Genomic DNA, 25,214 nt, shown 5'->3' with positions numbered 1-25,214 from the left:
AAAATACTCTGCTTTATACATCTCCCACACCTAGTAGTACATAACATTTTCAACATTCGTTAGAAATTTTACTACAATTATTCCTAACAGCATAAACATCTTACCTGGTGCTTCAGTAATGAAGTGTGAAAGAGGCACAGCAAAGAAAAGAGAAATTACAGATAATTTTTAGTTCACAGCTATCTTCCTTTCTGGACAGCAGAAATGACAGACAGTCATTATTCATAGCTTGATTTTGTTTTCGGCACGTTTTTCTGACTCCAGAGCACGCAGCCGTTATTAATGAAGCCGGCCCTTCAGCAGGCACATCCTCCGGATAGCTCCTGCTACACGGGGCTGTTGAGTTTACACGATGTTGCTAAGGCAACTGTCGTCCTCGTCCCGTCCCCGTCACGCCCCCCCGAAGGCGCTGTGGTTGGAGTTCAATTCAAAGAGCAGCAGTGAGCTATGAAAACAAGCACAGCTGAACTGAACGGTGGCATTTTCAGCTCTTAATCACGAGTCACTTATTCCAACATAAGCAAAGCATGCTTATCCCTTCTGTTTACCTCCATCTTTTAGTATCTTATCTAAGTCATTTTTAGTGTTATCTATGTCAAAGTAATTTTAGCTGCATTCAGGCCCCTCATCTAAACGTTGCCCATTAATAGTTTTTCATATCCTTTCTGGCACCTTTAAGCTGCAGACTTCAAGGATACCTTTTGTTTGATTGGTTGGTTGGTTTTCTGAGTGTTTCTGAGGGGTTTTGTTTGTTTTTTAAGGTAGCAGGCTTTGCTCCGGCAGAAGAAAGGATAAAAGCAGTCGCGGTCAGTCTGAGCTTAGCTGGGTTTGAAGGAAACTGGTTTGCTGGGTGCCAGAAGTACCTGGAGGACGTCCCCGGGTTGCACAACGGAGGGGTGGGAGGCGCAGTGGCTTCGTTTTAGGCTGAACCCGGATGCTCCAGGCCCGGGGGTACACGTCAGCTCCCGGGTGACTGGAAAGGGAGTGTATTTATTACTTACACACTTGCAAGTGCGTGCACAGCCGGCCTCATGCTGCCAAGCTGTGACACCACTCGCGTCCCTGTACTCCGGGCACACTGCGACCCAGCCAGTAGAGCACCTCGTTTACCCTCTCGGGCTGTCCTTGACGGAGCCGGAGAGTCTCTGGGACCAACCCAGGCCCCAGCTTCACATCTCCCTGAGGTAAACACCCCAGCAGGCGGCTCTTCGGCAGCGCCCGTGAGGCGTTTCAGCCAGCCGCGAGCGCGGGAGGGCAGCGGGAAGGGGGGCACAGCGATACCCCGCTGCCAGAGCGTGAAACGGCGCTGTGGCGACCGGCCCCGGGGCGGGGCGGCTCGGCTCGGCTCGCACCGCCCGCCGCCGCCTTCCCGAGAGCCTCTGGGCGCGGGGCCGGGGGGTTCCGACAGCGGCACAAGATGGCGGCGGACAGCGAAGTGAGTGTTCTCCCCATCTCTTTCCCTGTGCGCTTCGTCGTGGCAGTCTCCCCGCTCATTGCTTCTCCCCCTTTTTCCCCGCAGCCCGAGTCGGAGGTGTTTGAGATCACGGATTTCACCACCGCCTCCGAGTGGGAGAGGTAGGTGCTGCCGCTAGTTCTGTGCCCGTCACGGCGAGGGGATAGCGGGTCTCTGCCGTGTCTGTCCCGGCCGCTCCTGCCGAGGGGACCAGTCCCCTGTGCCGCTGGAGGCCGCGCCGGCCGATGCCCGCGGCACCCGGAGCCTCGTCACGGCCGTTCCGGCTTGTCTCTGCGGCCGAGACTGAGGCTGTCACTGATGAGTTGGTTAAGAGGATCTAGCCAAGCTGTTCCTGAACTTAGACAAAGCTCTGGTTTGCTGTCTGTTTGCAAGGGATTGGAATAAGCATCTAGAAGGCTTATGTGGGTTTTAAGTATCTTCTTCTTATTATTAAAATAGTTATCTTACAGCTGAAGTCTTTGAAAGTTAACAACATGCACGAAAATTAAAGGTGAAGAGTGCTCTTACAGTCTTAACATTTTTTTAAGATGCTTTTTCAAGTGATGATGTCTTTGACAAAAGGAGATAGAGATTCTAAGCACTGTTTGAAATCAGAATTTAGTTTATAATTTTGTCTTAAATGCATTTTGCCTGTCAATGGAGAAACAACAGTGTGTATTAAAAGTAATATGCTGCAATAACCAGGAAAAAGAAATCCAACCCCCAGAATGGTGAGATTCTATAACCACTTTAAGCATGCTCATAGCAGTTGCTAAAAGTGACTGTCACTTGAAATGTAAACATAGGAGGGCCATTTTATTTGTACAAGGAAGCAATTGTTCTGTTTTTATTCTGATAGTTTGTTGGGGGGGGGGGTTATTGTTTTTTCTTTAGGTTTTTGGGTTTTTTTTTGGGGGGGGGGTTTGTTTTTTTTTTTTTTTTTAAGGGAATTCTATAGTAGGACAACGTATAGCCTGCTTTTTAGGTAGCTGAATTATAATACAAGTTTACTGTTCAGCAAATGTTAATGCCTTTCCCTTCTCCCTAATAGATTTATTTCAAAAATAGAAGAAGTATTGAATGACTGGAAACTTATTGGAATTTCTTCAGGCAAACCTCTAGAAAAGGTCAGTTACTGCTTCTGAATTTTCTTTGGAATTTGAATTACTAACTAGTAATATGTGTCTATTACATGTGTTGCTATTTTCTTAGGTGTGGCAGATAATGATTTCTACTGGGGAATTTCACTTGTAAGAATGGCAATTTCACAGATGCTTGCAAATTTATTGGTGGGCTGTCTGCCAAACAGGCTATTTCCCTGGTAAACCTGGATCTTCATATACGGCCTAGTGATTCCCCCCTTTCACTCCCCCTTGTTTTGAATCTGGAAGTGTGGTTGAAACTGTTCTAAATTCTGAAGGAATTCTTTTGCCCTGCCATGTGCCTTTGTCACACCTCACATGCATACAGTTGAGGTTTGCATAGTCCTACTTGTGACTCAGTATGTTTTACAAATCGGAGTGGCTTTTTTTCAAAGTCTAATTAGAGCCTTTGTAGGGCTTTCTCAGTCTTGTAAAATGCAGAGGAAATTGCTGTGCTCTTCTGCATACTAGTGCAAATATATTCAGCTGTGCTGGACTGGATGTCTACTGTGTTTCCAGAGGAATTTTACAGTTCTTAATTTTAGTAAAGGTACAGAGAATTCATGTGTTACCTAATAAACTACTTTTCAACCTTAGCTGTCAGTGTATTCCAGTGTGTCTTCTTTCCTAGACCAGACTTCTCTTCTTAATTCCTAGGGAGAAGGCACACTTTACAGATTGAAGGGTTATCCAAGTTGATTTGTTTTAGTAGCAGCATACAGTTCTGTATAACGATGTTCTCTTCTTTTTTTTTCCCCTAGAAACTTTCCTATGCTGACACACAGAAGTTTTGCAGATCATTAAAAAAAAAATTCATGTATCAGTGAAAGCATATTAAAAAATAAATATCGAAGTAGCATTTGCATGGAATGGTATAGATAGAGTCCCAGGTGGGAAACTCCTGTCTTTGGGCAAAGTTGAGGGTGCGTGTGCATAAGATGCAGAGTTGTGTATGAGAGGATTTACCTGCCACTTTTTTGCCATCTAATTCTGCAGACTTCTTTGGGAATACATGGTCCTTGAAATTAACATGATTATTGGCAGCATGGGTTTTAGCATTCAGCTGCCTTCATAATGAAGTGCTTTGAGAATTTCTTATTTTTAAATTAAATCGTGCTTAGCTATTTAGTAATAAATACTTAACTGCAGAAAAAGGTGTATAAATATTATAGATCGTGTCGGTAATACACTTTTTAAGGCTTATGAATGTTAGTTTAAATTTATGTGATCAAATAATAGCTTTTCTTTATATGCAGGGTGTATACACCACAGGAACATGGGAAGAAAAATCAGATGAAATTTCATTCGCAGACTTCAAATTCTCAATTACCCATCATTATCTTGTACAAGAACCCAGTGACAAAGACGGGAAGGAAGAACTGGTGGAAGGTAGGTGATAGTTCTCTTACATACCTGTAAAGATATTTCAGAGTGTGGAATTTACAGTGTGTTGATTTGCTTCTGTGTGAATTTTTCTGGGATCTGATGGGTGTGATGTGATGTTTTGCTGTTAATATGCTTTGTATTCAAAAAATCGCTAATATAATTTTAAGTCGGCTGAATGGATGCTGATGTTTTCTTGTGTATCAATTTCTTTTTTAGATGCCCTTCCTCTGCCTATGCAGGACTTGCTGTGCATGAACAATGACTTTCCTCCTAGAGCTCATTGTCTAGTAAGATGGTATGTATGCTGCCTCTTATCTTTAATAGAAATAGGCATAGCAATGGAAAAATCGTTTTTGCTGACACAGTCACTTGCAAGTTTTTTCCATCAGAAGTTAAAGATGAAGTAAAATGATTCTTTGTACTAGACACAGGAGTGTGAAAAAAGCCCACCATAGTGGGCCTATCTTTTTTTTTTTTCTTATGTCCCCCCTAAATGTTGTTTTTTTTCTGAATTTCACACACTAACCAAGCTTTTCTATTTGTAATATTTAGATGTATTCTTAAAAGGGAAGGGTGCAGTACTTAAAGAAACAACCACCACCACATTCTTAGTAATGAAAAACTTTGGCACATTATGGCATTGTTCTAGAGAGATTGTGTATACATAGTTAACGTTGTTATTACCATAAACTAAAAAAACCTGCAGGACTGATAGACCTGGAGGTCATCACATTATTTCGAGTACAGTGTTTGAATGCTGTTGAGCTCTGTTACTTTGTGATTTGAGAATCTGCAGCGTTTTATGCCCGCTTAGTTCTTGTCCTCTCTGAAACAGGTACTCGCATCAAAATAAAAGATTCCGCAATATGTTGGTGATAATTAGGTTACCTGGATTAAAATATTTTTAAAAAATCTGTTCCAGCTGGATTGCTAAAAACCAGGAATGTGTGTTTTTTTCTTTCTCTTAAGGTATGGCTTACGTGAGTTTGTGGTTATTGCTCCAGCTGCAAATAACGATGCAGTTCTCAGTGAATCCAAATGTAACCTCTTGCTGAGCTCCATTTCCATTGCATTGGGGAACACTGGATGGTAGGTGAAAGCATAAACCTTCTTACATGTCTGGGTAAAACTCTAGCATACTACTGTTATGAGGAACAAGTATTAAATTGTTAGCAAAAGACATTCAGAGTTTGTTGTATTGGCACCATAATGTTACAGATGTTTTTTAAAGTTTCCGTGGGATTTTTTTTATTTTTTTTTTAAGATTGAATCAACATGCTGTTTATATTCATTATTGTTTAAAAACCTTAAAGGCTTTTAAAAACTGCTAGAAGTTTTTGGAGTAACAGGTATAATGTTTGGAAGAGGATTTCTTCCCTCTGTGTAGAAACAGTAACTTTCTAATCTTCCTCAAAAAATACTTAGACTGAAAATTAGGTAACTGAAGTTCTGGGTAGGGCTGTGCTTATGACAATTTGTTAGGCATTCCATTTAATGCTGAAGTTAATAGTATTTTAATTTGATTCCTATTAAGTGTTTTAAACTGTGTTCCACTAAGAGAAAATATATTCTAAAGAATATGGAATTATGTTAAAATATTTACCTGGTTTTAGAGGCTACAAGACAGTATGATGTTTTAAATAACCCGAGATATTAATGTTTTGTAGTCAGGTACCACTATTTGTGCAAATACATCATAAATGGCGGAGAATGTATGTTGGAGAATGTCAGGGTCCGGGAGTTCGAACTGACTTTGAAATGGTTCATCTTCGCAAAGTGCCAAACCAGTATACTCATTTATCAGGATTGCTGGATGTTTTCAAATCCAAGATTGTAAGTTTGCTTGAATGTATGTCATCGATACAAAGCATAATTATTTTATTACCTGATTGCTTGTAGGTTTACTTCTGTCTTGGGATTTTATTTTTGTAAAGATGGTACTTCCACTGCTGATACCAACCAAGTCTTTTTCCAGATATCGCCAGTATCTAGTGATAAAAAGTGAAAATTGGTATGGGTTTAATTTCTCAGTGTTGCCACCTTCATTCATTTTTGTTTTTCACTAGCATGTGAAAAACTATGTCCGTTTTAGTCTCCTTGTAACAAAGCTTTCTTTCCTGCCCCCCCAAACAAACTATTTTGCTATATAAAAGAAGTGAGGGTAGGAGTGGTTTTGGTTTTTTTCCTATTTTGATACTTTGTAGCTGCCCAAGCTAAGTTAAGAGTGCATAACAACATGCTAAAGCGTGAGGAGTCTGAGTGGACTGCTTACTTACGGAGTATTAGGGCTGACTGCGATGCTTCACAACTACTATTGGTAGTCAGCAGTCTCATCAAAAGACTGAGGAAAAGAAATCCTTAATGAAAATCTAATGTGTTCTGGGTCAGTTATCTTGGAATTACCAGTGAAATGGAGCATATGAATGACTCGTGTGTTTTACCTGTGGGTGTTGTGTTGAGCAATAGCTTTACTAGTAATACTTGGGATATTGCAGTTCTGATAAAATTAGCTCTAAAACAAGCTATCATAACTAATTTATGTTAAGGCCTGGAGTGTTTGAGATGATGTATTCCTTACACTGATTTTTTTCATTACTATTTTCAAGGGATGCCCTTTAACACCGCTGCCTCCTGTTAGCATGGCTATTCGGCTTACGTATGTGCTTCAAGATTGGCAGCAGTATTTCTGGCCGCAGCAGCCACCAGGTAGGAGATTTGTGTCCTCAGAATAACTGATGTTAAACAATCAGCGCTAAAGAAGATGCTTGTGTATCTTTCCAGAAGATTAAAACATTTTCTGTGTTACTAGGAAAGGCTGCAGTTACAACTAAGTACCATCCTACTCCCTAAGATGCTTAAAACTGCTCTGAAATAGTGTCTGGCTTATGATTATAACAGGTGTTCTGGTTAGGGTTGTGCCTAGAAATATGCTTTTTTATTAATATGCAGAGATACAGCGATACTTCTAAAATGATAGTATCTATTTGGAGAGAAAGGGGTGACTGCCTGTGGATCTGTAAGGAATTGTGCCCTGAATTCCTTAGGGAAACATTTGAATTCATGTTCTAGTAGGTACTAATGGGTCACAGGACTATTTTTCAATTATTTCCATAAAGTAAATTATTTTAATACTTAATTATTTAAGGGTATTAACAATGGGAAAATGTGTAGTTCTGAATCTGAAGTACATCTACCAGGTTTGATGATAAGTTTATGCCATACTGGTGCTATTTAGAAAAAAGAGTGAGTTAGCCCACTTGGTGCTCTTACAGTGAACTATCGTATGCTTGCTTGGTGGTAACACTGTCTTCCTCAGGTATCAAGGATTTGTTTTTAGCAGACTTACTTCTATATAGATAGCATCAGAAAATAATCTTCTAGCTCGAAGGTAAACAAATCTACTGTTGCTACATGCAGTTGTGGTTTTGTGTTCACTGTGAAGAACTAGACCCATACTTTATTATCGTCACTCAATTGGCTCTTCTCAAATACAATCAAATAATTTAAATGTCTTTTATCTTCTCTGAAGAAGAAATTATGTAATTAAGTTAGCCAGATACTTTATCTGTTCTAATATCTCACTTATTTTGTATATAAACAGTTTGCCAGATGCATTTACAATCAAGGACCAGATGCTGTAATAACATTATTGTAATGACATTGCAATGCATTATTACCCATTTAAATTTTTGTTCAGTGAAGACTGTCTATTTTTAGATTATGTATTTGGGAGATAACATGGGAAGTGGCTGAGGAAGCTGGGAGGCATCTTTAAGTATCTGAGATTACAAAGAATCTTCCAGATCATTGGGTTAAGTCTTTTCATAAAATTGTCAGCCTTTTAAAAGGAGTTGTTCTTTCACTCTTGCAGAGTTGCTCATGTGGGGTCTTCCTTTTCTGTTTGGAACTGATTTTTCTGCCTAAATATTTTTATGGCAAATTCATGCCTGTTCTTGTACCAACATTTACTCTTTAATGCTGCCTTTATAGACATCGTTGCCTGTATGAAGGGAAAACCCTCCCCTCAACACAGATACAAGAATTTTATGTGTCTTTTTGGGTGTCCCATTGCATTATTACTTCTGGAAACAATTACTTTGTATGCTAGGATTGTGTTTTCATAGCTTTGTCACCTTAGCTGCTTAGCTGTTCTCTGGGCATCCTACATGCTACTGTCTTTTTACTGCAAAATTAGGATGATAATGCTGCTTAAAATATTCCATAAATCCTATATGTATTGATCTGTGTTTAGATATAGATGCTCTAGTTGGGGGAGAAGTTGGAGGCTTGGAGTTTGGGAAGTTACCACTTGGTGCCTGTGAGGATCCTATTAGGTAAGATAGGGGTTCAGAAAACTGAACTTCCTTAATGGATGACTTAGAGGTATGTTATTTCATTTTTATCTCATACACTTAGTATGTCCCTAGCAGATATTTAATTATTCAAGTACTTGAGAAACATCTGTATAAAATAGTGGTCTAATAGCAAATAAGACCTTTTGCAAAATTGTCTAATATTCAGCATTTCTGTTGGTGATAAATTTTTCACCATAAACTCAATTTATCTCTGATACTGTTATACTGAAATATACCTGAACTGGAGATAAACTTTTAAAATTGTGTGCCTTCATTCAAGGGTTGAACCTACTCTTTTTTATCTTGATGTTTGTAGAAGACTTAAATTGACAGACCCTGTGAACGGAGTCATTACAATCTCACCATGTTGTTTTCTTAACACCCCCATCACCACTCAGCAAATCTAAAAATAATTTTAATGTATTAGACAGTGTGTAATGCTGTAGGCAACTCATGAACGTTGTTTTTTCCTCTGTACCTGGATACCTAGAACACAATGCACAATCTCCCCTTTTGTAGAGGAGTTGTATGTAGTCCTGTATGGCAGGTACTAATAAAGTTTAGTGCAGTCCTGGGTGGCATACTGTAGAATAACCAACAGGATGCATGCAGCAAGAAAACTAATTTCTGGATGATGCTGCAAAATACATAAAGGGACTTAAATACAAACCATCACAAATACCTGTCAAGATCTTAACACTTTAAAGATTTAAATCTTGTTTTGTTTCAGTGAGCTTCATTTAGCTACTACATGGCCTCACCTAATGGAAGGTATAATTGTTGAAAATGACGTTTATTCGTAAGTATTTTGTCTGAATTGCAAATATCTAGAATGGTACTTTATTTGTTAACTACTCCATTTTAGTGATGTCTGAAGTGTAGTGCATGGCTTTGTGTGTGAAAGAGAACGCATTTTAAGGAATGCTAGGGTCTGTTGATAGAACATACATTTGGGGAAACATTTCAGTGTGAGAAAATATTGTATTGTAATCTCAACAGAACATACACTTAATTTTTTTAAGGCATATTTTAATACTAGACTTAAAAATTTAGTGTTTTGTATCTTTCTCAGTAAAAATGATAGTCTGACACGGAAAGCAAAAAAAATTAACCATTTGACATTCATCTCCCAAAAACTATTATCAAGATTTTCTGCTATGTCTCCTAAAGAGGAAGGACTTGTATCAGTGTATACTGATACTTAAGAAATGGAGAGAGGGAAGTGGTTTATGTTTTCATTAATGCAGAAATTAGTTTTTAACATTAGTACACTTTCCAAAAAGACAACTTAATTGTAACTGAATTGTTCTCCTGTGTTTCTTAATCATATTATGTGTGTGCATGAGAACAGGGATTCTTGCTTGCATTTTAGTGTTTGTCATGTTTTCCTAGGTAATGTAGTATATATTAACGGCTGCCATGGGTTAACTGGCTATGACATTATGTTTACTGAGAACTTGATACTTACCTCTTGCATACTTGTGGGGACAGCATGACACTTGTGAAGGTTGGTTGGTATTTTGTTGTTGTTGTTCATTTCTTTTCTTTTTTTTTTCCCTTCAAAGTGACCTGGATCCTCTTCAAGCGCCCCAGTGGTCCGTGAGAGTCAGAAAAGCAGATAACCCTCAGTGTCTGTTGGGTAAGACGTCAGCATTCTCTATCTTCTCTTACAGCTTTTAAGCTATTCAGTTGTGAATTTAGGACTGAATTGTTGATTACCTAATGACTTCTGCTTCCTCACTCCCATTACTTTTTTGAGTGGACAGTATTTTGGGCTTCTTTTTTAAGAAGATGAGCTTTGCAAAAAAGTTAAGTTTCTTTTTAAGTTATTTTGCATCTGTGTACTGTAAACGTCATTGCTGTTTTTACTTCACCAGATTCCAGAGAGTAAGCATTTACTGTGTGTTCTGTGAAAATCAGATTTCCTAGTATCTTTACATTTCATGAAGTACCTTCTGCATATATCCATTTCCTTAGCTGAATCAATCTGACAGGCAGGATTGGTACAACTGGAGAGCTGTGCAGACAAACAGATAATATGTTGCAGAACCTTCATCTTGCTTTGGGTGGAGTAAACTGCCTGCAGAGCTGTGCTCTGCAGAGGTGGCTGGTAGCTGGTTAGGTGTGCATTTTCCTAAGCTTAAATCAGGTGGTTCAGAATAAATTACTGTGTTCTTTCAGATGAAAAGATAAAATTTAGTGTCCCTCGGGAATCAGTTTGAGAGTGAGCATATTGTTCAGTGAGATTTTTAATAGAGTAGCTGCTGAGAAACAAAGTTTTGTTTTTTTTTTTATAGGTGACTTTCTCACTGAATTCTTCAAGCTTTGCCGTCGGAAGGAGTCTACTGATGAGATACTTGGGAGGTCTGCATTTGAAGAGGAAGGAAAAGGTAAAACTAAAATCTTGTTGATTTGTGTTATTTAATTGTTACATGTTGTTTTATGTTCCCTGTCCCCTTCTCCTGACTTGGGATCAATCAGCATTTATATTTAAATCTCTTAAGCATTTTCTGTAATACTCCTAGGAATTTTCTGGTCAGTGCTACTTGGTATAAGGTCTCATGAAATCTAGGCAAGCTTAGCTCCCAAAGTTCCAGAGGACTTTTGCCTCTGTTACAGTTGTTGTGTTGTTTTGTTTTTTTATTTCCCTGACTGGAAAACTAGAGTTTGAAATTTGACTAGTGTGTATTTTTGTATTTTAAACTGTTTTTCTGCTTTTTGAAGTACAGCATGGTGCATGTTTGAACAGTTTAAAAAGTCTTTAATCTGTTCGAAAGGCTTTGCTGACATACTCTCTGTTTTAAGGAATTTTAAGGGGGAAAAAAAACCCCAAACAAACCAGAATTATCTGACCAACAGTTCAGACTTTATACCAACAGTCTCGATACTGACATCCTTTTGGTGTTTGTGTCCCATTATTTTGCTTTTCTTGCTGTATATAGTGAACTTTCCCTTCCTTCCTGCCTCGTTGCCTTTTCTTCCCTCCAAATAAGGCCTGTATAAATGTGTTTTCTTTGGTTATACTTGGTCTTAGTTTTGAAATAGCTCACTAGTTACCCTACTCATCATAATACCTTTTTAAGATATCTGTTACTTCCAGTACTTGACATACAGCCTCTTTAGCCCTCTTTACCTCTTAATTCTCTTGAAATGTTTGCCAAGATGAGATTATCCAGGCTGCTGGTAATTATTAATTTAAATTTGTCTGCCTCTTTTAAAAAGTGGTTATTTTATTGTAAGAGAGATTCTAAAGTTTACCAGCAGCAACTCTGGAAAAAAATGTTTTGACTACTTTACCTGAGGACTCTAAAACAGAATTATGCTTATACCATGTAAGGTCATACATATGTAGTGATTAATACTGGATTTATTTAAGGCTTATCTGAAGCTTTATCATATGCTTGAGCAGTCTTTGTTACCTACGATGGATTCATTGGTATAAACAAAGTTTAAACACTGGTTCTTCAGCAGGGTTTTGCTGATATTCTGCCAGTAATTGTCTGCAAGTATGCAGCACTATTACTGTAGGTGGCAGGCACAATACAACCAACTCAGTCAAGACTTCATTCAGTAAATTAAATCAAGGGCAGTCTGTGTCTTCTTTTTGACTTCATTCTGCTTTGTGGGCAAGAATAGTGAATATTGGATATGGAACCTGACAGCACAGGGATGTAGCTCTGGTAACAGGGTGTTAAAAATCAATGCACGATAAACAGACTGAATATGGCGGGTGAATGTTTAAAGAGAGATGGTCTTGTGGTGTTATGTTTTGATTGGTCTTATTTTATTTTATAGACGTTGCTGATATTACCCATGCTCTGTCGAAGCTCACAGAGCCAGCACCAGTCCCAATCCATAAACTATCAGTCACAAATATGGTTCACAGTGCAAAGAAAAAAATTCGCAAACACAGAGGTGTAGATGAATCACCTTTAAACAATGAAGTTCTGAACACTGTTCTTCTGGTAAGTGAGCGTCCGTGCACAGCCAGTTCATATAAGACATGTATTTCATGCTTCCACTGCTGCATTTTTTTTTTTTTTGTCCCTGCCCATGGAGGGGGGTTAGAACAAGCTGAAATGTAAGGCCCTTCCTAACCCCAAACCATTCCGTCATTGTACGGTTTCGCTTACCATTCGTAGCAGAATTATAAAGTGTTTGTCCTTTCCATTATTTGAATTGCCTTTATCAGTTTCTTGAAACAGCCAAAGTTGTTACAATTCTGTTCAATATAAGTGGACAGGAAACGAACTCTGCTAACAGTTTTAATTAAAAGATTCCTGGTATGTAACCAGCAGTAGCTTTATGGAGAAAGTGGGAAAAGCAGGGGAAAAAAACTGATGGAAGTTTGGATTTCTTTTTGTTTATTCAAGTTCTTATTTCCTGATGCTGCTGACAAACTTGCAGATGGATTTGAAAGCAGAAGTAATACTTCAGCAGGAAACAACCCTCCTCCAGAGAGTGAAGATTATGTAAGTTTGACTGGCACTCGTGAGAATGAGAGCGCAGTTTTGAGTGTGTTCATACAGACTCTGCTGTGGTTGCCCTGTCTTGTAATAGATAATTTTTGGAAAGAGGAATCTCTTGGTAGTAATTGTGGGGTTTTGTTTTTTGTTAGTTAGCCACTTGTACTGACAAACAGGAAAGATCATATAACTTTGCAAAAAATGCCATTGTTCCTGTATTTTCTGCTTTATTTTTTACATAGAATCTCTTCAGTCAGTTTAAATCTGCTCCTTCTGATAGTCTGACTTACAAGCTAGCTTTATGTCTTTGTATGATAAACTTCTACCATGGAGGAGTAAAAGGAGTAGCACATCTTTGGCAAGAATTTGTGTTAGAAATGCGCTACAGATGGGAGAACAACTACCTTATTCCAGGGTAAGACTTTTTTTTGTTGCTGTTTTGTCACAGAAAATATTCTCTCTTTCAAGAACAGAGTGAGTTCACTATGACTTATGAAGCATACTGGCTTGTTTTCCAAGTTGCAAATGTTATTCTCTATTTTTACTACCCTACTCTTCCTTAAAACTAGAAAGGGTAGAGAGTAGGGAAGAGCACCTGTGCCTTATTTTGAAAACTTCACAATGCTTGGGAAAGCTCAAGGTAAAGAGCTCATTCGCTGTGTGAATGAGGGTGGAGAAAAAAACCCAGAGCTTATCCAAATGCTTGGCTTCCAGTTTGTATTATTTAAATACAAAGGAAGGAGCTAATATGGACAGAAACACCTTAGCTTTGTGGTGGAGTTTCACCATTTTTCTAAGGAAGCTGTTCCAAGTTCCTGCTGGTGTATTAGCCTTTGCAGGCAGCTAATGCTGTCTCAAGTATTCCAGCCCTTCCAGGTTATGTCTGCTATAGTAGAGCTTGTTGCAGACTGAATGAAGAATTCTGTCAAGATAAGGCATCAGTGTAGAACAGAAATACATCCTTTTTTAATGGGATGGGATGGACTGGCCATTTGTTAACTAGTTTGTACTTCTACGTAGTTACACTAAGGGATAAAATAGAAACTGAAATATATACAGATCTCCCCACTGTATCACTGCAGATTTAAAAGTAAAGTCAAAGGTGCTTAATTTTTCTTTGAAAACATTCAAATGACAAACTGACCAGGAATGCAGTGTGTCTGTTCCATGCCAGTGTGAATATCTCTGAGCTTCAGAAATGACCTCTAGAAAATAAATGTAGTTTAATCTCTGAGCTTGTTCAGTCACTACCTTTTCTGCTGAGAACATAAAAGAGCCGCACAGTTGAAATGGTGGGGGTGGGTTCAATGTGGATATTTGTCCCTCTTTTGTATTTCATATGATTTAAGACCACATATGTGTGAAAGATCCGACTTTATAATTGCTAATGGTTACACTTCTGCCTTTTGTTAGATTAGCTAATGGCCCTCCAGATCTGAGATGTTGTTTACTGCATCAGAAACTTCAGGTAAATATCCCAAATTTAAGAATGATTTTTCTTTTTCCTAAGGAAACTGTCAAATTCATAGCAATTTTTAGCTAAATATGTTGTTGCTGTGGATTTAATTATGCTTGTGTTCTTGGGTCTGGATTTCTTTTCTTGGGAAAATATTATAGCAACAAGTTCAATATAATTGTTATCTTTTAGAATTGTAAGAGATTTCTGGGGACTCGACAAGTTTTTCTGACATTGGTTTTTGTTTTTCCCCCCTTGTTAGATGTTAAACTGTTGCATTGAAAGAAAGAAAGCAAGAGATGAGGGGAAAAGGGGGAGCATGCCTGATCGTTCACCTGGTGGTACTTCTGGTGATGCTGGAAAAGGAGCAGACCACTCTGGAGATAATCCCGACAAGGAAAAAGAAGTTGGCAAATCTTGGGAATCGTGGAGTGACAGTGAAGAGGAATTTTTTGAATGTCTAAGTGACACAGAAGATCTTAAAGGAAATGGGCAGGAAAATGGAAAGAAAGGAGGAGCAAAAGAAGGCAACAAAGAGCCTGTAAACCTAAAACCAGAAGGTCGTTTGCATCCGCATGGGAAGCTGACACTGCTGCATCCAGGAGAGCCTCTCTACATTCCAATAACACAGGTTAGGTAGCAAGAGCCGAGCCAGATGTGCATTATGACTCTCATACAGTATGGCTCATACCTAAGATTGTGAAATTGTATGTAGTTTGCAGATTATTAGCTTTATCTGTTACTAGAATTGGTAAGTATTTTTGGCCTAAGGTCTTGGCTTCCATTTTTAAAACTTGATGAGGTTGTTAAATAGAAATCTCACATGCTCTTTTTTTATTTGAGAATGGGTCTTTTTACCAAATTTCACTCAAAACAATTCTTTTTAAAATACGACTTAAGCTGTCTTGCTTGCCTTAAATTTAGGTTTCTTTTTATTTCCAGCTCTAAAGGCATTTTCCATCATTTCCTTACTTTGTTTCCTGTAAAGTAGGAACTGCTGTGGGCCTTCCACCCTGAAGATTTCTAGCTAACTGGCTAGAGTATTGGATCAGATTTGCTGCTACTTTCTCAACTCTTATCTAAAAGCCGTAGTCATCAGGTTTTGGTACCATTGTCTAAAGCAGGTTTATCATCAAACAAGTAGAACTATTACCTGATACAGACTTTCTTGCAGAGTGACTAGAAATGAAATAGGAAGTGCTGGCATCAGAGGAAGTCATTTGGAGTCAGTCTGCATGGAGAATACAGTATTTCTCATTCACTTGGGAGAAACTGGTTTTAGTGAATGTTGCTTTGTGTGGGTGAAAGCATGAGCACAGTGTAGGCAGGCAAAATAGTGTCAATTAATTACATGCTGACAGTGGCAACAACAAAAATTCTACATTGCTTTAGGTGGATTTTTATCCATCTCAACAAAACAATATCAGGCAAATGCTTCCTGCACTTGATCAGGGCTTTGTCATTTTAACAATATATCCTGAAAGTGTTACTTCATACTCCAGCTGTTTCTTTTTAGCTTCTTTTTTTTGTTTAGTGTCATCTTCCAATGCACAGCTTTAGGATAAACAATTTAAGCATAGAAAGTTATGGTTATTTCCTTTGAGTACAAATAAAGTTGAATGAACTTTTGGTGACGGGGAGCTTTCCAGTCCCTTTTCCTTAATATGGGCTAAGTCTCCAAGAGGCTATTCATAAACTTTTTCCATGTTACAGGAACCAGCGCCCATGACTGAAGATTTGCTGGAAGAACAGTCCGAGGTACTGGCAAAACTAGGGACATCAGCAGAAGGTGCTCATCTTCGGGCACGCATGCAGAGTGCCTGCTTGCTCTCAGATATGGAGTCTTTTAAGGTACTACTACTTAAAAATTCTGTGAGACTGCTTTCTTCTCAGACTCTTGCTCATGTTGAACAGTTTGAAGGTTTTTCTGACAAATGTTGTTTGGCTTTTATCCTCCATAAAACAGTTTCTTAATAGTTTAAATTGAAACTAAAACCCTACTGATAGACTTTGAATTGTTCTAACAGTTTTATCTAGCCTGTTGCGCTGTAATGTTCCATTATATATGCAGAATGTCTGTGGGAAGGGAAAAACACCAACAAAACTTAGAGCTGAAAGATTGGGAATTGGAAACTTGGACAAACCCATGCAAAATGATGTCAGAAGAAAACTCTGCCTCGGAGTCCTGAATCAACATCACATGTACCTGCATCCCACTGCCTTGTAGATTTCCTTTACTGTCTCTCTTACCTGTGTCTAGTTCTAAATGCGCCTTTAATCAGACTTCAAAAGGATAAAATGTAAAGGTGGTAAAATAAAAAACCACATCTATTGACACATAATTCTGTATTTGGATTTGGGGACGTGGACATCATTTTTATGTGTAGTTGAAGTTGTTTTGTTCAGTAAGAAGGGTATGTTACCACTATTTAGAAGTTTTATACAGCTGTTCGTCAAACTGGACTAGCTGTGGTTTTGGCAATTTGATCTATTTCCTTTCTGAGCTCTGCAGGGGGAGCTAAGAGCACTGCTGTCATCAAAGGATCTCACTCTGAAAAGATTGGAAGTTCTGTCATGAAATTATATATATATATAATGTTGCTAATTATTGTAGTGTTACTCTGTAGTAAAAGGATACAGATGTACTGTAGAGTAAGAATATAACATGTCAGAATCAGTTTATTAACAGTGACATGTCATGTATATGTAGGAGTTTTATTTCTATGGTGCAGGTGATCTGAAAACTCAAGAATATAGAACCATAATCAGAAGTAGAAGTGAGTTCTTGATAGGAACATGGAGCAGAAAACTTTTTCCTTTTATGTTCTAGACCTATGCATGGATGTATTTGTGTCGACATTGCATCTATGAGAAATGAAGTTGGTTTCGATAGGGAGAGATTTATTTTTTTTTTAAGTTCCTTTTTAAAGGAAGAAGAAAAGGTGAATTTTGTTACTGGAGTGTTACAAGGTGGAAAGTCAGTGCTGAAACCATATTCATGCAGCCCAGTATTTCTTTTAGACTCAGGCTGTTTTTATCTAAGTCTTTAACATTATAAGCTTATACATTGAAACAATAGTGAAAATTCATATTTATTGTATGTCAGGTACCAGACAGAAGCTTGCCTTAGGAGCATAATTTTGATATTGTAAGAAATAATTGATAAAGGTTTCTTTGGTTTTGTTGATGGTGTGTGTTTTACCCCTTGCTGTCATCTTGGTTTATGCTTTATTCCCTCACTCTCCCAGGTCTGGTGACTATAAGCCGAATTCCCAGAGTGTTTCCTTCTAGCCTATGCTCTGCCCACTGAACCCTATTGCTTTCTATACAGGTTATCCTGGCTTTATGGGATTTTTCAGACACAAATTTTATCTCCTCTTCATTCCAGGCAGCTAATCCTGGCTGTTGTTTGGAGGATTTTGTGAGGTGGTACTCCCCTCGGGATTATATTGAAGAGGAAGTGGTTGATGAAAAGGGGAATATAGTAATTAAGGGCGAGCTGAGTGCCCGAATGAAGATTCCCAGCAACATGTGGGTGGAGGCCTGGGAAACAGCCAAACCAGTTCCAGCCCGGAGGCAAAAGAGACTCTTCGATGACACGAGAGAGGCAGAGAAGGTAAAAATCTCCATGGCTAGTGGTAGTCTGACTTGTAATGCTTATAACACTTGTTTCTTCTTCCTCTTGGAAGACTTAAACAGTAACAAGTTGTTGCACTATATTCTTGGAGTTATTAAACTGATTTGTACATGGCTTAGGGTTAGATATTCTTAGAACATGGTTCTGAAATTCTTGGTGCTGTACAACAGTATGTTTGAAATATCTAAAATGGTGTATTCACAGTAAATCATAAACTCTATTAGGTATTTCTTTGAATTATTAGTAAATAAACCAAATTTTTATCTATATGTATGTGATGGGAAGCAAAAGTGTTCCTAAAATATAGTTTAGTTTCATTCTAACCTTTTGGGACTATAATCAATCACAGAATTCATGTCAAACTGTGTACTGAGTCTTGTCTTACAATGGTGCTCCTTTCTTGTGAATTCTTTGCTGCAGGTGCCCATCTTTTATAGTTAACCTTATCTTTGGGAAGTAGTTCTGATGGCTAATATATAAAATATTCTGATGTTTTAGGTGCTTCATTACCTTGCAGTTCAGAAACCAGCTGACCTTGCAAGGCATCTCCTGCCTTGCATCATCCATGCAGCTGTACTCAAGGTAAAGGAAGAAGGTAAATGATGTTTAATAAATTATCAAGATATTTTAGCGTTAACACTGGTGCAATAATTACAACTTCTTTGTTTCTTTTCCTTCTAATAGAAGCACTAGAAGATATATCTTCAGTTAAGAAGATTATTAAGCAGATAATATCCCATTCCAGTAAAGTTCTACGATTTCCCAGTCCAGAGGACAAGAAGTTGGAAGTAAGGCTTTTGTACAGGTTGGGGCTGAAAACCAAATAGGTATTTACACTGTTCCCAGGAGTGCTAAAAGAACAGCTTTCTAATTTTTTGTTTTATGAAACTCTCGCAGGAAATCATTGCACAGATCATGAGCGTGGAAGCCATCATTGCCAGGGCCAGGTCTCTGAAAGCAAAATTTGGGGTAGAGAAATGTGAAAATGAGGAGGAGAAAGAAGATCTGCAAAGGTGACTGATTCCCTTTTCTCCTACCTTCCAGAAATACTGAAGAGTGCTATTTAGTAACTTTAAACATTAGCTGTCCCTGTCCCTAGGCTACCTAGAGACGTTAGGTGTGGGTATCCTAAATGCTTCTCTAAGTAACCGTCTCTTTGACAACATCCAGTACAGATTATTTTAATGGAATTTGTTTTTATCCTGACAATCCTGGGGATTTCATTTATATTTTTTCATGTATGTGTAAGGTATATTTAATGAACTTTGTTACAGAAGAGGTAAAATTAGAAGGACTAGGGATTTAGTATTTTCCATAACTAACATGGAATGAAATACTTCCCCAAAGTTACATTTTCTTATAGTATTTCTTACATTTTCTTACTGAAACACACTACTAGGAACCATGTGAATGACAAGCAACAAGTCATGTTTCACTGCTTCGCTACCTGCTGACAGATTATTCACTTATTGCTGAAGATGACTAATACGTAATTTTAAAAAACCCATGTTAACTTCTCACTGCTGTGCTGGGGGAGGGATGACAGGGAGAGATGGCATTTTAGTAGCTCATGTTGGGAGTTCAGAGCAGTGATGTCTGACCAAAATAACATCGTTATGCTCAAAATAATCTTGTTTGGAACTGCGTACCCTGCGGTGATGGGGGTAATCAGCTTCTTGAGAGTAGCCATAGAATCATAGAATTGTTTGGTTTGGAAGGGACTTTGAAGGTCATCTAGTTCTGTCCCCCTCTGCCACAGGCAGATACACCTTCCACTAGACCAGGTTGCTCCAAGCCCAGTCCAACCTGGCCTTGAACACTTCCAGGGATGGGGCAGCCACAGTTTTCCTGGGCAACCTGTTCCAGTGTCTCACCGTTCTTACAGGGAAGAACTTCTTCCTAATATCTAATCTAAATCTCCCCTCTTCCAGTTTTAAAGCAATTCCCCCTTTCCTGTCACTATCTGCCCATGTGAAAATTCCCTCTCCAGCTTTCTTGTCATCCCCCTGTATGGCTGACACCACGAAAGCTTGTCATGTTGTATTTAAACATCTGCATTAGGAGCCTGGGTTCCATTTACAGTTACTTGAGATGAGATGGCCTGTCAGAGCCTTATCTGCAGCCTGGCTCTGCCTGTTGCTGGAGTTGCAGTGCAAGCAGCCCAGTAATTCTGTCTTTCCTGACCTACGTGGGAGGCTGTTTTGTTCAGTTTAGATTTGACCTACATTAACTGTGAAAGAAAGCAGCTTGTATTAGCGTGAAAGAATGCTACAAAGTAGGAGGGAACCGAGTGAAGGCTGAGGGAGGTCGAGGTAACCATCAGGGTTTTTGTTTTCCTTACGCTTTTAGAACAGAGAACTTCTGTGAATGTCTACCAGTTCTTGCTGGGTACTGGGTGGAGAGCTCCTCACAGGAAACAGTTCTGGTTTTAGATGAGCAAACTAGATACAGCTGAAAATTAAACAGTCCTTTTTCCTTCTCAATCACTTGTACACTCAGATTTGTAAACTGTCTCCTGGAGCAGCCAGAAGTGTCAGTTGTTGGTGCAGGAAGAGGACCTGCTGGCAGCATTATTCACAAGCTGTTTGTGAATGCTCAGAGGGTAAGAGCAAGCTTGACTGTTTTTGCTGACACCTCTAATTTCAGCAGTATGAGGCAACAACTTATCATATGATGCCAGTTTATTTTGTCTGCATATACGCATGTATTGTCATAAATGTGCTTGAAGGTTTTTTTGTGATATTCAGCATGATTTTGGCAATAGTGGAACCTTACAGGATGAAAGAAGTGACCTGGGATGTCAGACACTTAAAGCCAGCTGGGTAGATGGAGGTACCATTATGTTTGTTTTACTTCAAATGGTGACATCAGTAATGCTATTATGGCACAAATTTCTGTTTTGCTCCAGTTACATGGTATATGCAACATCACAGCAAGAATAATCAAGTGTGTTGATTGCTTCACATAGGAATGTAGAGAAACACGTCGTAATAGTATTTTAGGAATAACTTTTCAACTAAGGCTTACACTTGGAATACTTGAGATTTCTTCTGCAAAAACCAGGGTGCCTTGGAAGATTCAGGCTCTTTTCAGTACAACTTTACCTTCAGTTTACACACTGCCAGCGTCACACCTGTTTTCTGGAAACCCTTCCCCAGCTGACATTGGTATAAATATTCCTTTTTCTCTTAAGCAGTCTTTGTAAAAATTAGCTCTAAAATTACTGATTTCAAAACTTCTTGGACTGCATTAGCTGCCAGTTGCCAATTTTCACAGAATTACACCTGCTCATAGCATCAGATTATCTAACTAAAATTTCACTACAGTGGTAATAAAGGTAGCATAGTGTTGCAGACATCTTAGAGCCTGAAATCCTATATGGAAATCATTGCTGTTAAAAAAATGTCAATTTTTAAACACTTTCAAGGTATGGATGCTTTTATAATAATCTGTGTTTTGCAACTCAGCATAAAAAGGGCCATTCTGAAAACAGACCATAGTTATTCTGAGAAATGAAAATCAGAACATTTGTTTTATCCCTCTAGTCTTACAGAAAATGTGGTTGAACACCTCAACATGTCAGCCAGCCACACTTGGGCTTCCCTGTAGAGCCCAAGATTGGCCCCTCTGTGTGCATGTGTATGTGCTTGCCTTTTTAATATTGAGGCATTCTGGTTTTAAAGCTGAGTAAATGTTTCTAGCATTAATGCTTGATAATGTAAATTTCTAGGGTTTTATCTTTTTTGGAACATCAGTAACTAAGGCTAGGTTACAGGTCCTTATCACTAGGAGCTGGTGGTTCTTAATTAAGCCTTCTAGTGGGACAGGGGCAAACTTGGTACAAAACCCACCCCGTGTTTCATCTACCATGATTTACTTTAGAAGAGAGTTTTTTGGTAAACAGAAGTTAGTTCCGTGTTCGTTACATGTAGAACCTGGACTCTTCTCTGAGTTGTGTAAAATTTTTTTTTTATCAAATCTTATCAGGAAAATTATGATAGCAAGTGCATGTTCTTGGGAGTAGAGTGCATGATGTCTCTTAAACCTACAATCTCCTTCTAACCTCTTGTAAGTCACCTCTGACTTGCCTTTGTTTCTGTCTTTCATCACTGGTTCTTTTCTCATCCCTTTCCAAGCTGACTGAATCTTCTGATGAGGTAACCGACTTTGTCCCTCGTTTCCCACTCATCTTCCCTAGCTTCATAGAGTTGAACCTTTTGGTAGATACAGTACAGCAGCCTGAGTTAGTTTGTACCATTGTTTACATATTAAGCGTAAAAAGTTTTGTGTTTCCAGAATGGTTTTTCCTCATTCACAGACTTTATTTTTTAGAGCCTAAAAGGTAGTGAAAAGAAAGAGAAATCTATGAAAACCTAACACCAACCCAAAGTAATTTCTTCAAGTGAACATTAACAATTTCTGATGCTGAAATAGGTGGCCATGCCCTTTATATTCTTCTGCTGCCGTCACTGTATTTTGTTGCTTGGAACAGCCAGATGTTTTGGCGGGGAGGCAGTGACGCACAGGACCTGCATGCTGCAGTTTGGATCCCAGAAACTACTGAACTTTTTGGACAGACATGCAGAGAGGTTTGAGGAAGAACTGGGGTCACTGCATGAAGAAGTGTAGCACAGGGAGTATCTTCTTCATAGGCTTCCTGGAACTGTTCCTGCACAGGCCACAGAGCTGAGCAACACTGGGTCCTGCTGCTCCTGGGGAGCACAGAGGGGTTGCTGAGGGGCTAGGAGGGACGTCCAGTGGGCTCTGCCACACCTTGGTGCCGCTGCCAGTCTTGAGTTGTGTGCCTGTTAGGGCATGGGGGTGCATACATATGTACGTATAATTAGGGAATTTTTACTGGACTGGCATGGAGCATGCCAGCTGTTCTTCCACTATTCAGTGTTGCCGCTTGCTGGCTGAAGCAATGAGTGTCAATGGAGATTGGTGCAGTGTCTTACTTGGTCTGTAGTGTAATTTTGGCAAGCCTCTTTCTGGTCATGGAAAGCACCTATCCAAGTAGTACTTTGAAAAGGCAGGTGACTATCAAGACTGCAGTGGTGGCACTGTTTTTAAAATGAGGCTGGCTTGGCCTTGTGCAGCCACAGGGGGCTGAGGAGAGAGCCCTGATTGTGAAGGGGTCATTTTGTCTGATCAAACCTCTTGCTTCATGATGCCAAAAAACCAGGAGCTTGATCTGGGCTGGGCTTCACCATCCACACATAGAATTTCTTCCATTTGGCTGTGTGCAGTTTATTTCTTGACATCCCATTAGTGTCTTGCTCTGTGTACCCCTAGCACCTTCTGATGTGTTTACCATTTCTAACCTTCTCTCTTCCCTCTTAAGAGACATTTTCTGAATCCTAATGTTGCGAGACAGCTTGCCCTGTAGTTACACCCCTGCTCTTACTTAAGGTTTCTGCAGTGCCTCCGCTTGACGAGGACTTGAGGAGATCGGGTCCAGCAGAGGAGCGACGACCCAACATCGGGGGTGTTGCAGACTTCCCACCACCTACGGGCCGGGAGGTGATTCTGCGCACAACTGTCCCCCGCCCGGCCCCTTACTCCAAACCCCTGCCCCAGCGCATGTACAGCGTGCTGACCAAGGAGGACTTCCGACTTGCAGGTGCCTTTTCAGCAGATACAACATTCTTCTGATGGCTTGGGCTGCGGTCATGTGTGTCTTCACAAGCAGCACGCCCTTAGTTTTCCTTTGGGGAAAAGGAACGTTGCAGATCAACTGGCTTGTGGTGAGGAGAAAAACAGTTGTTTTTAAGGACAGAGTGTCATATTCCCAAGAACAGAACTGAAGCTGACAGTCAAGGATGCCTGTAAGCAGCTCTTAACTTGGAGGTGTGGAATGGCTTCATGAGTAGTCCTGATCAGATCTTTGGGGATGAAAGCTTTGCAATTTCCTCTCTGTCCAAAGGGAGTCTATTATTTTATTTTGCATTAGCTTGTTTACTAAAGGCCATGAATGGGCTGTATGCAAATACTGCATCTTGGAATTCATGCAGAACGTGCTGCTTTACAGTTCTTAATCAGACTTTATCAAGTGACAGTAATCTACTTAAATTGATGTGCAAATACTAAGTAATTTGTATTTATTGCTAATTATAAGTATTGAGCCCAGTATTTTTTGGTTAATCACTAAGTTGCAAGTGCTTCTACAGTAGCCTTATTTTTATTTCAAACATACAGTACCTTCTAGTTCATGTTAAACTCTTCTAGCAGCACAGCAGTTGTCCAAAAAGATCTTGTCTTCGGCACTTCTCCCAGACAGAAATAAATAGATTTGGGGCCATAAACCTGATACGGTGAGGTGGATCACTGGTGGTTTTGGATGCTTTATGCCCTTCCCTGCCTGTGAGGGGCAAAGCTGGACACAAAGGACAGGCATGGAGGTGTTTTACTGCAAGCAACTTGATGGTATGTACAGAGTCTGTTGGAATGCAGTATGTGTGTCTGATCTGATATGGTGAGACAATTCTATCCCCTGCTGGAAACTAACCCCAGTGGATATCGTGCAAACACTACCATGTGTATGTGCCAATGTTGCTTCACCGTGATCTTCATGTGTTTTAATGAGAATTGGCAAAAGATTAGCATCATTTTACAAACTGAAATGTAAAACCAGCTACAGTATTGTTGACATTATGGAATAAATCCAGACTTAGTAGTGACTCGCAGACTTCATTGTGTACCAGCAATGATTTGTTCTAAATACTTTCTAAATGCCATCCCTGCATAACTTGACCTAGGAACAGCATTGTTTATGACTGTGACTACATTAAGTATAGACAGCTAAGTTCTACCTCAAGTAGCAAGGTTCCAGATGTTACCCTAAAACTTCTGAGAGGATAGGGGTGAGGTGCAAGAGTATTTCCCTCAGATTAAGCTGTATCACATACTAAAAAAAAATGTTCAGGATAAAGAAGAGTTAATTTTCTACAGAGAAGATCTTGTCAAGAATTAGTTTTCCAGGCTGTTTGTGTTTACCTGAGGGAAATGCCTCTGATGAAAATGATGAGAAAGACAAAGACCATTGTAGCTGTTGTTTAACTGTGTAGCTTCTTTAAATTATTTAGTAATTAGTCCAGTGCAATCTTTAACTTATTCCCTGATTCTCCTTGTTTCCTTCTCTCCTGACTGTGCTGTCTTCGTAAAATTTACATTAAAGTATGGTACCTTGTAATGGCTGTAGAAACTTGAAATTCCTTCACAGTTATCTATCAGGCTCTTTTTTTCTTAGTTTTTTAAACTGTTGCAGAGGCACTTCCTTTAATCACACTTAGAACACAAAGATCATATAATGCCTTTTT

General features: G+C 39.3%; 1 protein-coding gene across 2 annotated transcripts; it reads left to right on the top strand.

Moving 5' to 3' along the window:
* Positions 1–958: 958 nt before the first annotated feature.
* RAB3GAP1 (RAB3 GTPase activating protein catalytic subunit 1) lies at positions 959–25,087 on the top strand. Of its 2 annotated transcripts, none has more exons than XM_065671317.1 (24): positions 959–1,184; positions 1,520–1,575; positions 2,505–2,580; positions 3,852–3,984; positions 4,198–4,276; positions 4,951–5,070; positions 5,649–5,814; positions 6,588–6,687; positions 8,234–8,315; positions 9,067–9,135; positions 9,902–9,975; positions 10,634–10,726; positions 12,132–12,301; positions 12,710–12,808; positions 13,045–13,217; positions 14,216–14,270; positions 14,521–14,889; positions 15,972–16,109; positions 17,647–17,874; positions 18,394–18,490; positions 18,580–18,683; positions 18,793–18,908; positions 20,395–20,497; positions 23,308–25,087. In XM_065671317.1, the coding sequence occupies exons 1-24, from the start codon at positions 1,032–1,034 to the stop codon at positions 23,548–23,550; spliced, it is 3,096 nt and encodes a 1,031-aa protein (XP_065527389.1). In that variant the 5' UTR covers positions 959–1,031; the 3' UTR covers positions 23,551–25,087. The 2 variants fall into 2 exon arrangements, with proteins under 2 accessions (XP_065527389.1, XP_065527390.1); XM_065671318.1 differs by lacking the exon at positions 959–1,184 and adding an exon at positions 1,237–1,435.
* The last annotated feature ends 127 nt before the right edge of the window (positions 25,088–25,214 follow it).

The sequence above is a fragment of the Lathamus discolor genome, chromosome 3 (assembly GCF_037157495.1).
Source record: "Lathamus discolor isolate bLatDis1 chromosome 3, bLatDis1.hap1, whole genome shotgun sequence".
NCBI classification, from domain to species: domain Eukaryota; kingdom Metazoa; phylum Chordata; class Aves; order Psittaciformes; family Psittacidae; genus Lathamus; species Lathamus discolor.
Note: the sequence above shows the minus strand (reverse complement) of the source record. Positions and strands in the feature narration are given on the sequence as shown.

What these genes read in the sequence shown, in the direction of transcription:
- RAB3GAP1 (XM_065671317.1), top strand. Translation starts at nt 1,032, where the DNA reads ATGCTGCCAAGCTGTGACACCACTCGCGTCCCTGTACTCCGGGCACAC. An exon ending in AACAACTACCTTATTCCAGG is followed by an intron (nt 13,218 to 14,215) that starts GTAAGACTTTTT and finishes GCCTTTTGTTAG; the next exon opens with ATTAGCTAATGGCCCTCCAG. An exon ending in CAGATATGGAGTCTTTTAAG is followed by an intron (nt 16,110 to 17,646) that starts GTACTACTACTT and finishes TCTTCATTCCAG; the next exon opens with GCAGCTAATCCTGGCTGTTG.